Source organism: Primulina tabacum, chromosome 1, assembly GCF_025594145.1.
Source record: "Primulina tabacum isolate GXHZ01 chromosome 1, ASM2559414v2, whole genome shotgun sequence".
Lineage (NCBI taxonomy): Eukaryota > Viridiplantae > Streptophyta > Magnoliopsida > Lamiales > Gesneriaceae > Primulina > Primulina tabacum.
The window spans coordinates 53,798,395-53,817,150 of record NC_134550.1 but is presented as its reverse complement, the minus strand read 5'-3'; the positions used below and the strand labels follow the sequence as shown (position 1 = coordinate 53,817,150).

Sequence of the window (18,756 nt, the reverse complement as noted above, 5' to 3'; positions counted from 1 at the left end):
AATTGGGCTGAAAATTCATGATGGATGAGCGCTAGCGCACGATTTTATTTATTTATTATTTTTTTTTTAAAAAAATAGGAAGATTAAAATTTACTTGTACGAAAACCTAGGGAAAATTGGGCTGAAAATTCATGATCGATCGGCAGTCTGGAGGTTTGGGATCGTTTAAAATAATCAAGTAGGAGCCTGAGACATATGTTTGTAAAAATAAAAAAATAAAATAAAATAAAAACGAACCACATGTGCTTGAAGTGTGCAAATTCTTGAACTGTGCAAATTTGGGCTAGAATATAGAAAATTACACATTTAACCAAAAAAAGAATATAAATTACGACTACAACCACAGATGATGTAGACCTCATGCAAAAATCTGACTCACTGTGTGCAAAATATGTGCTTGAAGTGTGCGAATTTGGGCGGATCAAAAAAATGTGCAAATCTGGGATTATGTTAAATAAGCAATGTACAAATCCAAAAATAACATAAGCAGGGTAGAATACCATACCAAACAGTTATTCATGGTTTCTCAACTTTAAACCATTGAAATAGAACTACAAAAGGGTTTACTACCCCTCGAGATTCATACCAAAAATAAACAAAAAAGTCCCAAGGACAATTAGAAAATGTCAGAAACACAACCCCACGAAGAAAGTCATCAAGAATTCCCCGAGTTTTTTCTAATCTTCTCTATTAAGGTTTTTCATATGAAAAGTATATGAAATGACAAAGGTCAAAACCATGAAAGCAATCATAAAGGTCAAAACAAGATGACCGTGCTTAAACCCATTGGTCTCAGAGCCGGCCTCAGAAGTGTGTGATGCCACTTCTATGTTGATTACTTCATTTCCAAGCTCAACCATAAAGTTCAAGGCAATGGAACCACAAATTTCACAAATTCTGCATTCAATAGATTTCATGAGATAAAAGAGATGTAAAGTGGAAGAGTTACTGCATGATTGAAATAAAACAAGTCAAACAAAGCATTGCTTCACACGACAAATAATCCCATTTCAAGAAGTGGCGTAAATCATAAATAGGTACCAGTAGATTAACCACCGTACATACACAATGAAAAATCTTCAAAGCCATCTTTGTTGGTATCTGTGTGAAAATTCATTTTCCAGTAAATAGGAAACATGCAGAACAACAAAAGACTGAAACAGACAATCAAACTGCTGAATTGAGTTCTTAAATTAAATGAACTGCTTTTAGCACATAGACAATGAGAGAACGAGGATGTACTCCCTAATCTCATAAATGCCAGCATTTTGGAAGACAAAAATATTTTATTTTGGACAATGAAATGGAAATGATATTAACAGGGACAAACTTGAATTACAGGAACATGAGACAAATACAGAAGTTATTGTAGTCTGAACCTCATTGCAAAGCAAAACATAATGATTCATCAGATACTAAACCCCGGGAATTACAACTGTCTCTGTGCTCTAACATCAAATTATAATGAAACATGATGTGCTGGACATCACACTTCATAAACCAATAGATCAAGGTACTTTTGAGATAATTATTTTCGCAAACATTACTACCACAAGAAATGAATAAAAACACTCTTTTCAACGCGAGAAATCAGGTTACAATCATGAACCGATCAAGAAAAATAATGCATCTGACTTCAATAAGTCAGATCCTTTTTAACGGTCCAGTGCTCGCATTGAAGCGAAGCCATCCCACAAATAAGAAACATATTACTCTTTGTCAAAACATGTTTAGTTATTTAAAGCATGAACATAGGCGCGTGTGATACTTTTCCTTTTGAATGCATTATTCATATGCCTACTATAATGCTCACTGGTGCTACAAACAAATACATGTCAAGTTTCCACTAACAATTCAGGTTTAATATTCTAAATATTTTGGCTGATTTTTATTCCATGAGAATGTCGCAACCAATCAGATATGGAATAGTGATCAAATCCAAATACGCACGATATTTGCACTGTTTCCAAAAGTTCAGATAAATGATTTAATCATGAAAAGGGGATTTATCCTCTAAATCTATTTTTCCTCTATAAAGTTAAAAAAAGGTCTTCAATTAACAGATGCACAACCATTCTAGTAAGTTATAAAATCCTCTTCAAATGATGGTTCTGTTATGTCATCATAAAATAATTTCGGTTGCCATTCCCATAACTCTATATCTTTATATTCACATATAGACATTCTAATAATTACTAAGTAACTTTCATGTTAAATTCAGGCTGGTATTTGGTTTAAAAGAAACAAAATTAATACTTCTTGCAACATTTAGGGGCTAATGATGGAGATTTTTCTGACTTGAGTTGGACTGTAGGACAAAAGCAAAGTAACAGAAGAATCACATAGTAATAAGGAGGTTCTATGTTTCCAGAAAATGATTTTCGACAAACAAAACAATTACAAATACATTAATAGTATAACATTTTTGCATCTTATGCACCAACTGCCATTGAAAAGGTATGCTGTGGTTTGGAAATTGTTTTCCTGACAATTACATTCAAAATCAGTTTCACATTCTTTAACACCAAAAATTTATTGATATACTCGGTCATTTCATTAAGAGCAGGCCTCCTGTGACAGTAAATCTGTGAGACGTGTCGTCCTGATCCATACGTGCAGTAAAAGCAATACTTTAATATTAAAAAATGATATTTTTCATGAACTGAATCAGATCGAAGACTTGTCTCACGAAATTGACTCTTAAGACGATCTCACATGAGTTTTGTGTTTTAATAATAACTGAGATGAAAAATGTGAATAATTTTCAAGCAGGATTCAAAATTCATATAACATGAATTTATGAACAAAATCCTCTTTTTTTGTTCAGGAAACAACAACAATATCTATTTCTAAGAGAATTTGAATAATAAATATTAAAAGAAGTAAATAAATATAGAAATCATATGAACTGGCACTCACGGATCTCCCTTGATTTGGAACCAAGTTTTAGCACAGTGCACGTGGGCGACCCCCAAATCTCCTTTACAGCTACAGCCCAATTCAACTGGAACCCCTGTAGAATTCTCATCTCCTTGACTATCATCATAATTTCCCTCCAAATTTAAATGACAAATCCTACATCTGAATCCTCTCTCGTCTCCATTATTTTGCAAATTCAGCTCTGATTCACCATGTTCCAGATCAACCTCTTCTTCCTCTGAAATTGGGAGGACCGAACAATCTAATTTCTGTCGGCCTCTTGGATCGACAAGAGTGCCGGGAGACCCTCTAGAAGAGTTGCACATGAGAAGGGGCTCATCTGTTAAGGCAACAGGCAGTGAGCCATCAGCAACCGCATCTGAGTCAGTTTCTGAAAAGTAAAGGCTGTTGCCATCTGTTACAGTCCCGCTACTGCTAGCCATAGAGGACCTCCGAGCGCGACGGCGGTGGTGATGGCGAAAATCACAACCATCCGCATGGCCATTGGGTTTTGCGTCGATGTGGATATCATCTGTAGTCGCCATCTGAAAGAAAAAAGCCACAAAGAAATCTAAAGCAAAAACAAAGGGGAGATTTTGTTCATGAATGGTAAAGATAAAAGATTGGAAAACAAAGTTGGTAGATTTTCTATTCCTTGTTTCCCAATGGAGAGAATATATATAATCTAATTTTAAATGCGTGCGATATTGTGCGAATCCCTAAAGTGAAATTGTGTATCCACATTTAATGTCCGTCTAAAAAGAGGAAGCACGACATCAAAGGGACAGCACATACAGGGTACTATTAAGTATGAAATTTTTCAGCTATTCTTCTGTTGTTAAATAAATGGCTGCTGCGTGCTAAATTCTTTCGGAGTTTACGACTATGGTCATTAAAGTAAGTAGGAAGACTAATATTATTTTTAGTGCAAGCTGTTGTGGCAAAATATTAAGTAAAACCATTCTATCAGGATTAGTCATTGCATATCATTTAGGAAAAACGTACATACATGCCTTTTTGCCTCAGGCGTATCAATGCATCACTGGTTCGCAAAATGCAAGCAAAGTTAAATCAAGTGCTCGCTCAAATTTCTTTTAGAATGTGACTATAAGAACATTAAAAGAAATTTATGAAAGCACTTCTGGTATTTGTAGACTCGTGTATACACGCACGACGCAATTCCCACAATGGTGATATTAATTCGCCATTACTAATTAAAAAGTTAAAAATCTGGACTCTATACATGGACATATCGAAACTGTCAATGTCACATGCAAATTTTGATGCAGCAGTTTAAATGCAACCTCCGAAATTCTCAAAAGTCACCAAGGGGATATCACTGAATGAATTCTCTAAAATTGGTCTTCTCAAGTTCATCTGGATACCATACTAAGAAAGTTATCACTTTGTTATATAACTTCCTTTCCCCTCAAAGTCCACCTAATGAGTGCACCACATGCTACCTCACGAATAAGCATACATATTTAAGATTTCCATTGTGGAACCGTAGCCTAATTTAGTGAAGCCTGTGTAGGAGTGTATCCTAATTTTATGAAGCCTATGGTCCCATGTGTAGAAAATATTTGAATATTTAAAAATCCATTCATTAAGCATATATCCACGTGTCAACATGCACACACATTTAATCATTTATACAGGTACACAACAGTACTTCCTTCATAGTGGGATGTATTGGTATTTGGTTTCTGTCCATGCCTTTAATCGAGTATTTGATAAATTGCAATGTTTGATAATGCAAAAAGATACACAAAAGAATTAAAATAAATTCTCAATTTTTGTGAAATAAAAATAATAATTTTCCTTCAAATTAACCAGTATTGGTCAAGTTCGCCTGCCAGCCATAACAAAATACTGTGGTAAGTGACAAAAGAACTCTTTCATAAATTTCTATGCATCAGGTCCACCAACAATTAATTAAAAGGAAGGGACAAAATGTAAATATAGTTTCAAGACAAATAGAATAACACTTCGTTTCCACTGGTAAAAGAATTGGTTCTCTCTTATTGGATGCAAAACAAAACTGCTATCATAACCAGGCACGAGTGCACTACTCCTGTTCCGGTGCAACATTAGTTGATGCCAATTATCAACTATACTCAACTATATAAAGTTCTCCACCTCATGAATGATGAAAGTATTTTAACCATCCAAGAACATAACAGATTATCAAGTATTTTCACGGTAATGAATTTCACAATGGAAGAGAGTTTTCTAATGAATAATACGCATTATTGAATGTTAGATTAACAAAGTTTTTTGATTCATACAGAGTGGCCACAAACGATTCGATACGACTGAAAATTTTATAGTTTATGGTATAGATAAACTTTAAACATAATTCAACACATACATCACTAAAATAAATTACTGATAAGTGGCTTAACATACTTCTCCCACCTGAAAATAAGGGAATTTCATCAAATTGAGCTGAATATTCACCACCAGAAAGATCTCATGATATAGTTCAGCATACCCAGCCACTTCAAAATAGAAAGAAAAATGCAATCTCACTTTCAAAAAATTGGCCCAAAGCAACAATCGATCAAACAGATGAAAGAAAAATACGAGGAAAAAATTCCTGGGTCAAGGCATATAATTTCATACATTCATCCCCATACAGGTCACTATAGGGCCATTTCATCATGTTTACAAACGCCAGCATCCAGCCTCATCATTCTGATGGTTAGGTGCACTGGAAGCAGATTAGCACTTAGCCAGGAATTCATGTTGCATCTCCAATGTGAAGGAGCAGAAATCCGTGAGAAAGTTCCAATAACTGAAAATTTCTTTTTTGAAGCAGAACTGCAATTTCATAATGCCACTCCTGCTCCATCAACCTGACACGAGTCAATATCACATTAAAAAAAAGCTACGTAAAATGGAAGAAAGTAGGTAGGAAACATCGCGTGTGACAAATAAAAAAAATGCTTCTGGTCAGGAAAAAATAATAACAATAAACATCATATAATTAGATTCAAGTTCAATTCATAACTGCAGATACTCCGGTGAAAGGGCAGAGCATCAAATTCAGTCAAATCTTGAAATCGCTTGTGATAATTCATTAATGATTGTGTGCAACATCATTTTGGTCTTGGCATTTCTTACATATACCAATGCCCAAAACACGACACAATGAATGAGACATAATGATATATGACAGGGAGATGTACCTCAAATGCCATGCGTTCAACAATCAAAGCTTAGGAACGCCTTCAAAGTTCAAACATCTAATAATTTTCCTGGTTCAACAACTACAGTGGCTTTAATTGAAGACCCTTCCGTTCATTTTCTGCAAGACCACGTTTTATTCTGGTGAAAATTCGCGGTGACTGTCTTTTCTTCCCCAACCCCGAATAGTTAATATGATTTCTTTGTTCGCAAAACTCTCGAAAATTACCCTTTGCCTGCCAAGTTAAATAATGAGTTGTATACTATCCAGTCTTGCAGCTCCAGAATATACATAAACCAAAACCAGCTACTTCCGGGTACTTGTACACAAACATATACACAGTAACACAAAGCAATGGTTTATTGTCTGGAAAAAAAATGTGATTTTGGAACATTTACCAGTCAATGACGAGCTAAGAAGTACATTCTCCATTATGGGGCCATCAGATTGGCCGGAAGATGTGGGTATCTCCACGCCATTAGCCATGGAATCGTGGAATATTTCTCTGCTGCACCGCATTCTTCCCGAAGCTTGCCTCCTCCTCCGTTGGATAAATAAATGAATTAATTAATCATCTATTGTTTGGTTAGCAAGGTAAAGGAACAATATATCTAATTCTGAAAATTAATATTTTTTCCTCAAATATTTGAGTAAAATAAGATGTTGTAGCCGGAAAATTTTGAGAAATTAAAAATTGTAAAAAAAATTAATTTGAAATATAAAGATGAACATTGGATTTGTTGTGATATTTTTTTTAAATTTACCAAACATACAAAATGACTTCAAATGACTTGGAAGCATATTTTTGTTTTGGCATTCAATATATTTGCATCTATTTTTATGTACAAATATGATACTTCTTTCGTTCCAGATATAAATATAAACCAAATGAATTATAAAAAACACCGTGTTGCATGCGTCAGTTCACTTGTATATTATAAGAATCCATGCCAGTGGCTTTGAGCATGATGGACTGTAATTTTGTCTCGTTTTAAACTTTTGATTGCCAATTAAATTATTGATATTAAGTTTGACTTTAGAGTTTAGATTATAACTCTATTTGCGTGCTAATAAATGTAATTAACATATTTTAGTATTATTATTATTATTTCAATCATACCAAATATCAATTCATAATTGTGACTTCATAAATGTATGAAGTTTTCTCACCCAAAATAAAGTTGCTGGGCCATTTCTTTCTATTCTTCCCTTTTAACTAACTCAAACGTCGGGCCACCAACCCGTATACATCAACATACTTTACATTAAAATTATCAAATCAATTTTTTTTAAAAAAAAAAAAGAGAGAGAAAAAAGAATTTATTTGACATAAATTAACATTTAAATTTCATCAATTTTTTTTTAAAAACACAAAAATTGCATCTCACGAATCAAGTTGTGAGACAGATCTACCACTAGACCCGACAAATGAAAAAATATATATATTATTTTTATGATAAAAATATTACTTTTTATTATAAGTAAAGACTGAGTCACTCGTTTATGAATATAGATATGTAAGACCGTCTTATATCAGACTCATTCTATTAAAAAAATAATAAAATAAATATAATATTACTAAAAAATTATTTGAATTGTTGATGGCTATAATTCATACATCAATCCAAGTCATGACCAAATTACAACGGCAAAAATTTGTTTGAAACAGTTTCACGGGTCGTATTTTGTGAGACAGATCCCTTATTTGGGTCATACATTACAAAATATTACTTTTTATGCTAAGAATATTATTTTTTATTGTAAATATCGGTAGGTTCGACCCGTCTCACAGATAAATATTCATGAAACTGTCTCATGAAATATCTACTCAATTTCAATGTACTCATGTCAACTAAAAAATGATTTGAATGAATTTAGGCACAAAACAAATACACTATATAAAGTTGATCTCTTCCAATCATGTGAATTAATCGGACAATAAGACAATGTTTGACACATGGGAGGTCACTCACATTCCCACAATCCCAACTGTCACCATTGACGCCACCTTAAATTTTGTCTCCAAGATCCCATTTTTGTCAAATCAAACCATTTATTTACCCTCTTTTTTTTTTCTTTATGAGGAAGGTGTGGTGCGATAGTTCGTCCCCATTTGAGTAGCCATTTCAAACTTGGTAGCAACACTGTTTGCTTTTATATTTTAATCTGAACGCTCAACATCTTTCCTCCACGGTAAGTCGCGTTATTCGTTTAATCTTATGTTTGGCTGCCTGGGTTATTGTGATTTCTTGGCGGGTTTGGTTGATATTTGGATCTGAATGCGTAGATCTGAAAATTTTTGGATCTAGGAATTTCATTTCTGAGTTTTGTTATGGGTTTTGTGTATGAAGGTGTAAGGAGAGTTGAAAATTGAAATAGACGGTGATAATAAAGTAAGGAAAATATCGGATGGCGAATAGAGTGGATAACGAGTATGATTACCTATTCAAGATCGTGTTGATCGGGGATTCAGGAGTCGGGAAATCCAATATTCTTTCTCGGTTCACACGAAATGAGTTTTGTTTGGAGTCAAAATCAACCATTGGAGTTGAATTTGCTACCAGAACTCTTCAGGTCAGTAATTATTATTTTTCTGACGTGTATGATTGTTTTCTGGCTAGTTTTTTTTATTACTGTTTGATTAACTAATCATATGCATAGCGTGGTGAACGATTGGTGATTTAAGAAATGTTTCTGTGCACTTCATGAAGTTTTGATCTTCGGATATGATGTCTGCGACAAACAGTTCAATTTCATGTGAAAAAGAGGCCAAATGTAGTGTTGTCGGGGGCTGAGACGTGCTGTCAGAATATTTTAAATTCATGATATGGTCATAAAAGTTTGTGATTTGGTTCTACGGCAATTAAGAGTACTTGGTATTTATGCTGTTTATGTATACGGGACAAGAAAATGCCGATCCTTATCGCACTTTAGAGGAAGGATTACAACCCAAGCTACACTAGGTCTAGGTGGTTCCGCTGCTGATTGTTGATTGGATTAAATAACATTCGGTTGGTTTTATGTTCATCGAGTTTATAGAAAGCATTATAAAACCATACCATGTTAGGTGGTTAGAGTTCCCATGGGATTTCGGTACTTTTATATTTCAGTTGGTCTTTTCTGACAGGATATGTCGATACATATGTATATATTTCTAAATGTCTATTTTGAATGTGTGTAATAAATATACTGGTTGGTATGTTTGTGTACACTATTATGTATCTATTTTTAGTATTTTGAATTTGTATGTGATGTATCCTTTATTTATTACTTTGTAAACATGGTTAATATAATTCAGACGTGATTCAGTTATGACTTGAATCATCTTATGATGGATGCAATTTGTCGTACATGGTCAAATGTTGCTTTGTCTATGATATGATGGAGAAGTGTGCTGGTATAACTTTATGACCGTAATTATCCTTTATTCCTGTGACATCATAATGTAAGCCTGCATTGTACTTTGTTTGAAATTGAAATCTCGGTTAACTCCATTCATAAACTGTGCTTAATAACCTCATTTCTATGAATTTACTATCATATCTCGAAACCATTTCTTGAGTTTCTTTAGTCCTCATTCTGAAAATAGGTGTCTATCTTTTTTACCGCGCAGAAGTCATGTCTAATGACTCTCATCCATTTCTTCGCTTTTTCCATAAATTGTTGGTTTGTGTTAATAATCCATGTCGCGGATGGTGACGAGTTTGGAAGCACCATTGGTTCTCTTAGTAACTCCGGTATACTTGACATACTATACAGATAGAGGGAAAGACGGTCAAGGCCCAGATTTGGGATACTGCTGGCCAGGAAAGATATCGAGCCATCACGAGTGCCTACTACAGAGGAGCCGTCGGCGCACTCCTTGTTTATGACATTACTAAGAGGCAAACTTTTGATAATGTTCAAAGATGGCTTCGGGAGTTGAGGGAACATGCAGATTCCAACACTGTTATCATGATGGCTGGAAACAAATCCGATCTCAACCATCTCCGAGCAGTTGCAGAGCAAGATGGACAGACTTTTGCCGAGAAGGAAGAACTTTCATTTCTTGAAACATCAGCCCTGGAGTCACATAATATTGAAAAGGCATTTCAGAGTATTTTAACGGAAATATATCATATTGTTAGCAAGAAGGCATTAGCAGCACAAGAAGCTGCTGCAGCTGCAGCAGCAGTTCCTGGTCACGGTACCACCATCAATGTTAGTGAAACTTCTGGAAATCGAGAAGAGGCTGTTGTTCAACTTGAGCTATACCATTTCTGGGTGCAATTTCGGCATCCATATGATCCGAACTCTTGTTCAGTTCCATTTTTTTTTTTGTTCCAATATATTCTTGTGCAACACTTTCTTACTTATTTTCTGTGTGTTAGTTTAAAGGCGGTGTTGGTGGTCAAAGAGTTTTAGGGTAGATTTATTGTTAATTTTTGTCCCAATGACTAGTACTGGTGATGTTTGTTTGGAATCAACAATTTTTTGTCTTTTGGTCTACCTTTTGCCTTTCGCATTCTTCGGTTGGAGTTCATTACAACTTTGGATACTCCCTTGGGTCTTTGCGATTTCACTTGACTATTTGTTCCATGTGGTTGCCTATATGCTTGATGATTCAAATGTTGAAAAAAACGAGTTATTTGCTTGTTACTGTGGTCTTGATATAACAATTAAAATTGGGGAAAATTACATTGCCCTGTTGTAATTCATGTTTATCACAATTTTTGTCGTGTTAATAGCGAATTTGTTTTATTTGGCATGTACTTGCGTGTTTTTTTTTAATTATTTTTATACGATTAACGGCAAATTTGGATTTCAGTCTTGTAATAAGATCAAAAATGGAAAAATATACAAGTTGAATTAAAAATACAAATTCATCGATGACATAACCGGAAATAGAAAAAACATGCAAGTTTCTTGATTAAAAACACAATTTTTTTTAATGTGAAAAAAATAAAAAAATTAAATTACATGATAAATAATGTAATTATCCCATCCCTTAAAATAGGGTTAAAAATAGTACAGATAACCAATATCATGGATTTGACTTGTAGGTGTTTCGTTAGGGGATTGTGCAGTTTGTACAAACAACCATTAAGCTTTGCCTTTTCGAACAAGATAGTTTCAAAGCATGAAATGTGCGGCGACTCATTTCTCTATTAACACGCAGAAATTTGAAGAAATCCTGTAGTTTTTCGAAATTTTCATGCATTCTTCTCATGTCATAATTCTTGTTCGATCTGAACTGTTACATGACGAATCCCAAAAGTTCGTTCACAGTAACTCCTAATAGTATCCAAGATTTCATTTTGACATATCCCAGGTTCAATTCTAACATGACAAGCCAACACATGTTTTCCAGCTGTAATTGCCCAAACATGAAGGTCATGCACATCACGAACTCCTCTAATAAGTTTTAGTCCATTTGCAAGGGTATCAGCATCAATCTCACCGGGTGCACGTTCCATCAGTATACCGAATATATTCTTCAGCATCGGCAACGTTGTACTCAAAGCAACGACAGAGAAAACAAGAGTGCACACCAGATCAACCACCAACCACTTGGGTTTCAACCAAATGATTGATCCAGCAATCATCACCCCGAAAGACTGTATAAGGTCGGTCACAAGATGCAAGTACGCCCCTTGAATGTTGATGTTTGTCTTCTCATGAGTCTTCTGAACTAGATCCGTCGGTACAAGTTTCATAATTTCTTCCCCGTTTCTTCCTTGACAAGATTCCTCCATTTCTTGGCTATGATCTTTGTTTTCGCAGGAATGGTGAGAATGGCAATCGTGACATGAATGGCCATGTCCAAGCCATAAGACCATCACAGAGTTGAGGACAAAGCCCAGTGCTGAAACAGCAAACATGAGCGTACCGTCTATAGTTGTAGTCTTGGTGAGGAGCCTGTTAATTGCCTCGTATGTCAGAGCTGCAGAGACAAGCCATATTAGCTGCACGGATATAAGGGCTCCTAAGACTTCAAGACGGCTGTACCCGAAGGATTGTTGAGTGGTTGCCTCCCAACCAGATGCCCATACGGTGAATATGGATATGGAGAATCCAGCAATGTCAGAAAGCAAGTGAGCCGCATCAGTTAAGATTGCTAGGCTATTGGCTTTCATTCCTCCAAAAATCTCAATTATCATCACTATCGTGTACAAGATTGTAAGCCCACAAAGTTTGACGGTAGTTTTTGATCGTTGTGCTGCATCGAACTCGATAAATTCTTGGTTTGAAAATGGACATGTTGAACTGCAAGAAAATCGCTTTTTCTTGTCGAATTGTTCCAAGGGGGATTCTGGTACATCGGTTTCTATCTGCCGCAGTTCAGCCGAGTCATATGCCATCTGCGAAATGGAAAAGATTTGTTATCTCGCAGACTTCTTCACCAAACCACGTTTCATAACATGAACTCAGAATGATTTTTCTCCATAATTCTTGCTACCATTTTCACATCACTCGATTCATGATTGCTCCTGAAAACAATAGGACGAATATCTCCTAAATCTGGACATCTGGATTAACAAAAATCTACATATCTTGATATTTTCATCAGAAACCAAAAGTCAATAAACTCGAAATGTTCAAAACCCCATACCATCGTAATATAATGCTCAAATGTCGATAAACGTTCCACAAGAAATTTTACACATCGTAGCCAAAATCGAAAAATAAAAAAAAAACCACGAAAGTTAAAACTATCAAACTACCAATCAAACTCACAATAGATCAACCGTGTACATATAATAAATTCAATGAATTCACGTAGAATATACGAAAACAAATTTAATCCTAGTTTTGGGCGAGAAACTCATACCAGATAACCGATGGATGAGAGGAAGATTTAAAGAGGCAAAACCCAATAAGTTTTTTGCACGCAGACCACATCTATGCGTTTCTTTGTCGATGGCGAAATTATCGCATTTAACATATTAGGAAGATCATGTAAAGAATATGTTAAAGAAGCAAATCTTTTTTTTTCTTTAGAACTTTAGGAAATGCATGAAAACCGGTCAGAAAAGAAACGTTAAACGGTGGTTTCTTTGACCAAAACGGTTCAGACATTAAAATATAACAAATATGTGATTAATCCATATATACAGATGGTCTCATGAATTTTTATCTGACGGATCAATTCTACCGATATTCACAATAAAAATAATGGGGCAAATTCTTCAATTTGTAGTAAATATTTTTTTCCCTTTTTCTTCTCTTATATTGATATCTATTTGTGGGGTCCTTGGCTCCTAATCGTTATTACAACACAATCTGATTAGGATTAATTAATTACAGCGGAAAAAGAGTTTAACTTTTCTTTACAATGAGCCCAAAATATTTCTTCTATAATTTGAATACTAAAAATAATATTTTATCTCATATCATAAAACTCGCCCACACATAATCAAAACCAATCATATACAAACACCTCAAATCCTCGGGACATGCCCCGGTATATATAGATACATATATATATACTGGGAACAAAACATAAAACCTCAGCCCAAACTGTGACTCCCTCCAGAAATACCCTCTCCGGCCTCCTGATATCCTGGAGTACTTGCCATTGTCCACACACAAAGACAACAACAACCCTCTTGGGGGTGAGCAAAGCACTGTATGGAACAACCATCATATATACCGCAAGTATCTAAACAATGATATATGGTATGCAATGCATCTATGTCGTGGAGGTATCAGGTCAAATGCTCATCCACTGAGCACATGTCAGAATCAAACGAATCGCTATCAAATCAATGCTTGAACTAGCACATCGGCCTCAATAAGGGATACTCGTATGATAGCGTCGACAAAGCGCCATCAAATCCCAAATCTCAATCAATCATCGGGGCCACTAATGTCTATGCTTTAAGGGTCATGTAATACCAAACATAGCATTGTGTTCACAAACCCCAGAATTCAATCAAATCATATCAGGGTATCCAAGGATCATAGCTCAACGTGCATGTCATGTATCGATGTATGCATCAAACGATGTGTGTTAACAAAACATTTATTTTATACATCGATATTCAAATTACAATGTCATGTATGCTACATAAACTCACCAAATAAGGAATATAGACATGTATTCTCATTCCAATCAATCAAACCAATCCAACATATATCATATAATACAGATACATGTCGTATGTTACTCGGTCGCAACATACCTCAATTCTTCGTTCCAGTTGATGTAGCTTGAAAATATCTGTATAATAATTTATCTACATCAATAACATATTCATTTCAATCAATAACATGATCCAAAATCAATAATATAAGTTCCAAATATCTTTTGAAACTTTGAAAATTCATATCAAATCAAAATCATAACATAATTCAATTCCGACTTCGAATACGACTTTCTTGTCGGTTATTCTACAACATATATGAATCTCGACTTCAACTACATGCTATTTCAGCACTTTCATATTTAGAGCTGCTGAAACTAGAAGAAATTTACTTCAAAAAGAAGCTCTCAACGCGAAGATTCCGAATCTATAATTTGTTTCAAGTTTGGACAACGTTTCGAAGTGATTTCGTACGAAAGAAATTGATTTTCTCTTGAATTCCTCGAAGTTGCTGACAAGAAAATGGCGAAGGGAAACAGAAAATCTCATTCTTATCACCGCCGCTCTCGTGCTCGGGCGGTAGAATTCTCACGCCCGAGCGCGAGACATTATGTCCCCGAGTTCTACTTACACCGCGCTCGGGCGGTCAAAAACTACCGCTCGGGCGCGGAGTGTTCCGTCCGAGCCTCAATTTTTCCCACACTGGCGCTCGGGCGGTCATTTTCTACCGCTCGGGCACCACAAGTTCTGTCCAAATATTGATTTTGCATTGTATTGGTGTCCGGCTTCTGCACTCGAGCTCTTACAACGTCAATTCATATCCAATACTTATTTTCTCACTTTCATTGTCATGATATACATCATATACATAATCACATGATAATTTCATAAATTATCGATAATCAACATAGGATTTACGATAATACGATACACGGTCCTTACATTTCTCCCCCACTTAAAAGATTTCGTCCTCGAAATCTCAAACATCTCTATATACATAACATTGGCAAACATATATATGTCACCAGTTATAGTACATATCAAAACTAAAATCAGTAAATGGATCAGTATACATTGAATACAATGGAACATGTGGAATAGTATCAAACAAGTGTGGATATGAATCTCGCATCTTGCTCTCCAATTCCCACGTTGTCTCCTCCACACCATGTCGTGTCCATTGCACTCGAACTAAAGGAATCGATTTGTTACGCAATATCTTTTCCTTTCAATCCATAATGCGAACAGGTTGTTCAACATAGGAAAGAGAAGGATCAAGTTCAACCTCATCAGGTGCAAGTACATGTGATGGATCTGGTTCATATTTTTTCAGCATAGAAACATGAAATACATCGTGAATGGCAGATAGAGCTGGTGGCAATGCCAATCGATAAGCAAGATCACCAACACGATCAAGGATCTCATATGGACCAACATATCGAGGAGATAATTTCCCTCGCATGCCGAATCGAACAGTGCCTCTAAAGGGAGATATTTTCAAAAATACTTTGTCACCTTTCTGAAATTCCAAGGGTCGTCTTCGTTTATTCGCATAACTCGTTTGATGATCCTGAGCAGCTTTCATTCTCTGTCGAATCAACTGAACCTTATCATTCATTTCTTGTATCATTTCAGGTCCAGTCAATTGTCTCTCACCAATTTCATCCCATAATAATGGTGATATACATCGTCTCCCATATAGAGCTTCAAACGGTGCCATACCAATACTCGTTTGAAAACTATTATATAAAAAAATTCAACTAATGGTAAGGCATCTTGCCATCCCATTCTGAAATCCATCACAATCGCACGTAACATATCTTCCAACGTTTGAATTGTACGCTCAGTCTGGCAATCGGTTTGAGGATGATAAGCAGTACTCATAGCCAAACGCATACACATCGCTTCTTGAAAACTACCCCAAAATTTATAAGCAAATCTGGGATCACAATCAGATACAATCGAGACTGGCACACCGTGCAGTCTCACAATATTCTCGATGTATAAACGGGTCATTCTCTTATAGGGATAAGTCCGCTCATACGGAATAAAATGTACAGATTTCGAAAGCCGATCAATAATAACTCAAATAGCATCACAGCCCTTGGGCGAACGGGGTAAATGAGTCACAAAATCCATAGCAATATGTTCTCAATTCTATTTCGGGATTTCAAGACTATGGAGTAATCCTCCAGGTTTCATTCTCTCGGCTTTCACTTGCTGGCAGACAAGACATTTCGAAATAAAATCAGCAATGTCCTTCTTCATACGTTTCCACCAGAATTGAGGTCTCAATGTCAAATACATCTTTCGACCTCCAGGGTGAATACTGTATTTGCTATAATGTGCTTCTCGAAGAAGAGCAAATTTCAAATCATAATCATCAGGAACTACCAGCCGACCATTAAATCGTAAAGAACCATCAGAAGAAATCTGGAATCCAGGCTGATGTCCTGCAGATACAAGTTCTTTTGACTTTTGGATTTGAGCATCGCTTCGTTGGGTCTTTCGTATTTTCGATATCAAGTTCGGCTCAATTTGCAATGCTGAGACAGTGACAGAATTCCAATTCGAGTGAAAAGTCCAGCCAGAAGTACATATATCCTCATGTACCTTGGCGACACAAACAGAAGCTAAAACAGAATCATGAAATTTCCGATTAAGGGCATCCGCAGTAACATTCACCGATCCAGGGTGATATTGAATCTCAAAATCAAAATCTTTCAGGGGATCCATCCACCTGCGTTGCCTCATATTCAAATCAGATTGAGAAAAGAGATATTTCAGACTCTTATGATCTGAATAGATAACAAACTTTTTTCCGTACAAATAATGGCGCCAGATCTTCAAAGCAAACACAATGGCGGCCAATTCAAGATCATGAACATGATAACGTGTTTCATGATATTTCAATTGACGAGACGCATGAGCAACCACTTTGCCATGTTGCATCAGAACACAGCCCAAACCTTTACCAGACGCATCTGTGCACACAACAAATCCTCTTGTACCTGAGAGAATAGTAAGCACATGTGCTATGGTCAATCTCGTCTTCAATTCAAGAAAACTAGCTTCACATTCATCTGACCAAATGAATCGCTGATTCTTCTGTGTCAGTTGAGTAATAGGTTTAGCTATTTTCGAAAATCCTTCAATAAAACGACGATAATATCTAGCTAAACCCATGAAACTACGGATCTCAGGAACATTCGTAGGTCTTGGCCAGTTCAATACAGCTTCGACCTTCGCAGGATCAACAGATATGCCATGTCTCGAAATGACGTGGCCTAAAAATATCACTTTGTCCATCCATAATTCGCATTTGGACAATTTAGCCTATAAATGACTAGTACGAAGAGTTTGAAGCACCAGTCTCAGATGTTCAGTATGCTCCTTTTTCGATTTCGAATATACAAGAATATCATCAATAAATACAACAACGAATCGGTCAAGATAATCTCGAAAGACACGATTCATTAGATCCATAAAGACAGCAGGAGCATTCGTGAGACCAAAAGGCATAACCAAAAACTCATAGTGGCCATACCTCGTACGAAAAGCAGTTTTTGGCACATCTTCATCTCGAACTCGTACTTGATGATACCCAGAACGAAGATCAATCTTCGAGTATACAGAAGTACCCTGAAGCTGATCAAATAAGTCATCAATATGAGGAAGTGAGTACTTGTTTTTCACAGTAGCCCGATTTAGTTATCTATAGTCGATACACATTCACATAGTACCATCTTTCTTTCGAACAAATAAAACAGGAGCTCCCCAAGTTGATACACTCGGTCGAATATATCCCTTATCGAGAAGATCCTGCAATTGTTCTTTCAATTCTTTCAATTCCAATGGTGCCATGCGATAGGAAGCTTTAGATATGAGAGCAGTCCCTGGCACAAGATCAATACTAAATTCAACTTCTCGATGAGGAGGAAACTCAGGAATCTCATCGGAAAATACATCTGGAAATTCTTTCGCAACAGGAATCTCAGATAAAGAAGGCTCCTTCTTAGAGACATCAATAGCGTAGATAAGATAACCCTCATCTCCTCTAGTCAAAAGTCGAGACATTTCCAAGGAAGATACCAATGGAATTTTGGCTTGGGAACCCTTGCCATAAAAATTCGACTTGGGTCCATCAATCGGTCGAAATCGAACCACTCCATGAAAACAATCAATAGTAGCTCGATTTGTCGTCAAGACATCCATGCCAACAATACAATCAAAGTCGTGCATTGGAAGGACAATCAAATTCAGAAATATCACATTGTCCTCATATATCAATACACAGTTATGCATAACTTGCTCAGACAAAATAATCTTTCCTGCTGGCGTGGCTATCGACAAAATATCATACAACGGGGTACACTCAATACCATGAGATGCAAAAAATGCATGAGATATGAATGAATGAGATGCTTCTGTATCAAATAAAATACGTGCAGGATAATCGCAAAGCATGCAAATACCTGCAATCACACCACCAGGAGCTTCTTTCGCCTGATCCTCCGTCATAGCATACACTCTTACTTGAGGAGGAACTTGAGCAGTCTGACCACCTGGTCCTCGATATCG

At 36.1% G+C, this 18,756-nt stretch overlaps 3 protein-coding genes across 12 annotated transcripts; 1 reads left to right on the top strand and 2 right to left on the bottom strand.

Moving 5' to 3' along the window:
- Positions 1-453: 453 nt before the first annotated feature.
- LOC142549567 (uncharacterized) lies at positions 454-6,676 on the bottom strand. 9 transcript variants are annotated; one of them, XM_075658593.1, is made up of 6 exons: positions 6,338-6,676; positions 6,111-6,229; positions 5,545-5,777; positions 5,329-5,420; positions 2,920-3,464; positions 454-897 (listed from the first exon to the last, which is right to left on the bottom strand). In XM_075658593.1, the coding sequence occupies exons 3-6, from the start codon at positions 5,600-5,602 to the stop codon at positions 678-680; spliced, it is 915 nt and encodes a 304-aa protein (XP_075514708.1). In that variant the 5' UTR covers positions 5,603-5,777; positions 6,111-6,229; positions 6,338-6,676; the 3' UTR covers positions 454-677. The 9 variants fall into 9 exon arrangements, with proteins under 9 accessions (XP_075514708.1, XP_075514699.1, XP_075514690.1 ...); XM_075658584.1 differs by having other exon boundaries at positions 6,111-6,344; positions 6,508-6,676; XM_075658575.1 differs by having other exon boundaries at positions 6,111-6,676.
- A 1,363-nt stretch (positions 6,677-8,039) lies between these two features.
- On the top strand, positions 8,040-10,597 carry LOC142549561 (ras-related protein Rab11C-like). The gene is given in 4 exon segments (XM_075658565.1): positions 8,040-8,302; positions 8,461-8,683; positions 9,869-10,328; positions 10,331-10,597. Coding segments are annotated over 3 exon segments (651 nt in total). The 5' UTR covers positions 8,040-8,302; positions 8,461-8,518; the 3' UTR covers positions 10,357-10,597.
- Positions 10,598-11,177: 580 nt separating this feature from the next.
- On the bottom strand, positions 11,178-13,072 carry LOC142519742 (metal tolerance protein B-like). 2 transcript variants are annotated; one of them, XM_075622773.1, is made up of 2 exons: positions 12,921-13,072; positions 11,178-12,579 (listed from the first exon to the last, which is right to left on the bottom strand). In XM_075622773.1, the coding sequence occupies exon 2, from the start codon at positions 12,448-12,450 to the stop codon at positions 11,320-11,322; it is 1,131 nt and encodes a 376-aa protein (XP_075478888.1). In that variant the 5' UTR covers positions 12,451-12,579; positions 12,921-13,072; the 3' UTR covers positions 11,178-11,319. The 2 variants fall into 2 exon arrangements, with proteins under 2 accessions (XP_075478888.1, XP_075478892.1); XM_075622777.1 differs by having other exon boundaries at positions 11,180-12,450.
- Between the last annotated feature and the right edge of the window lie 5,684 nt (positions 13,073-18,756).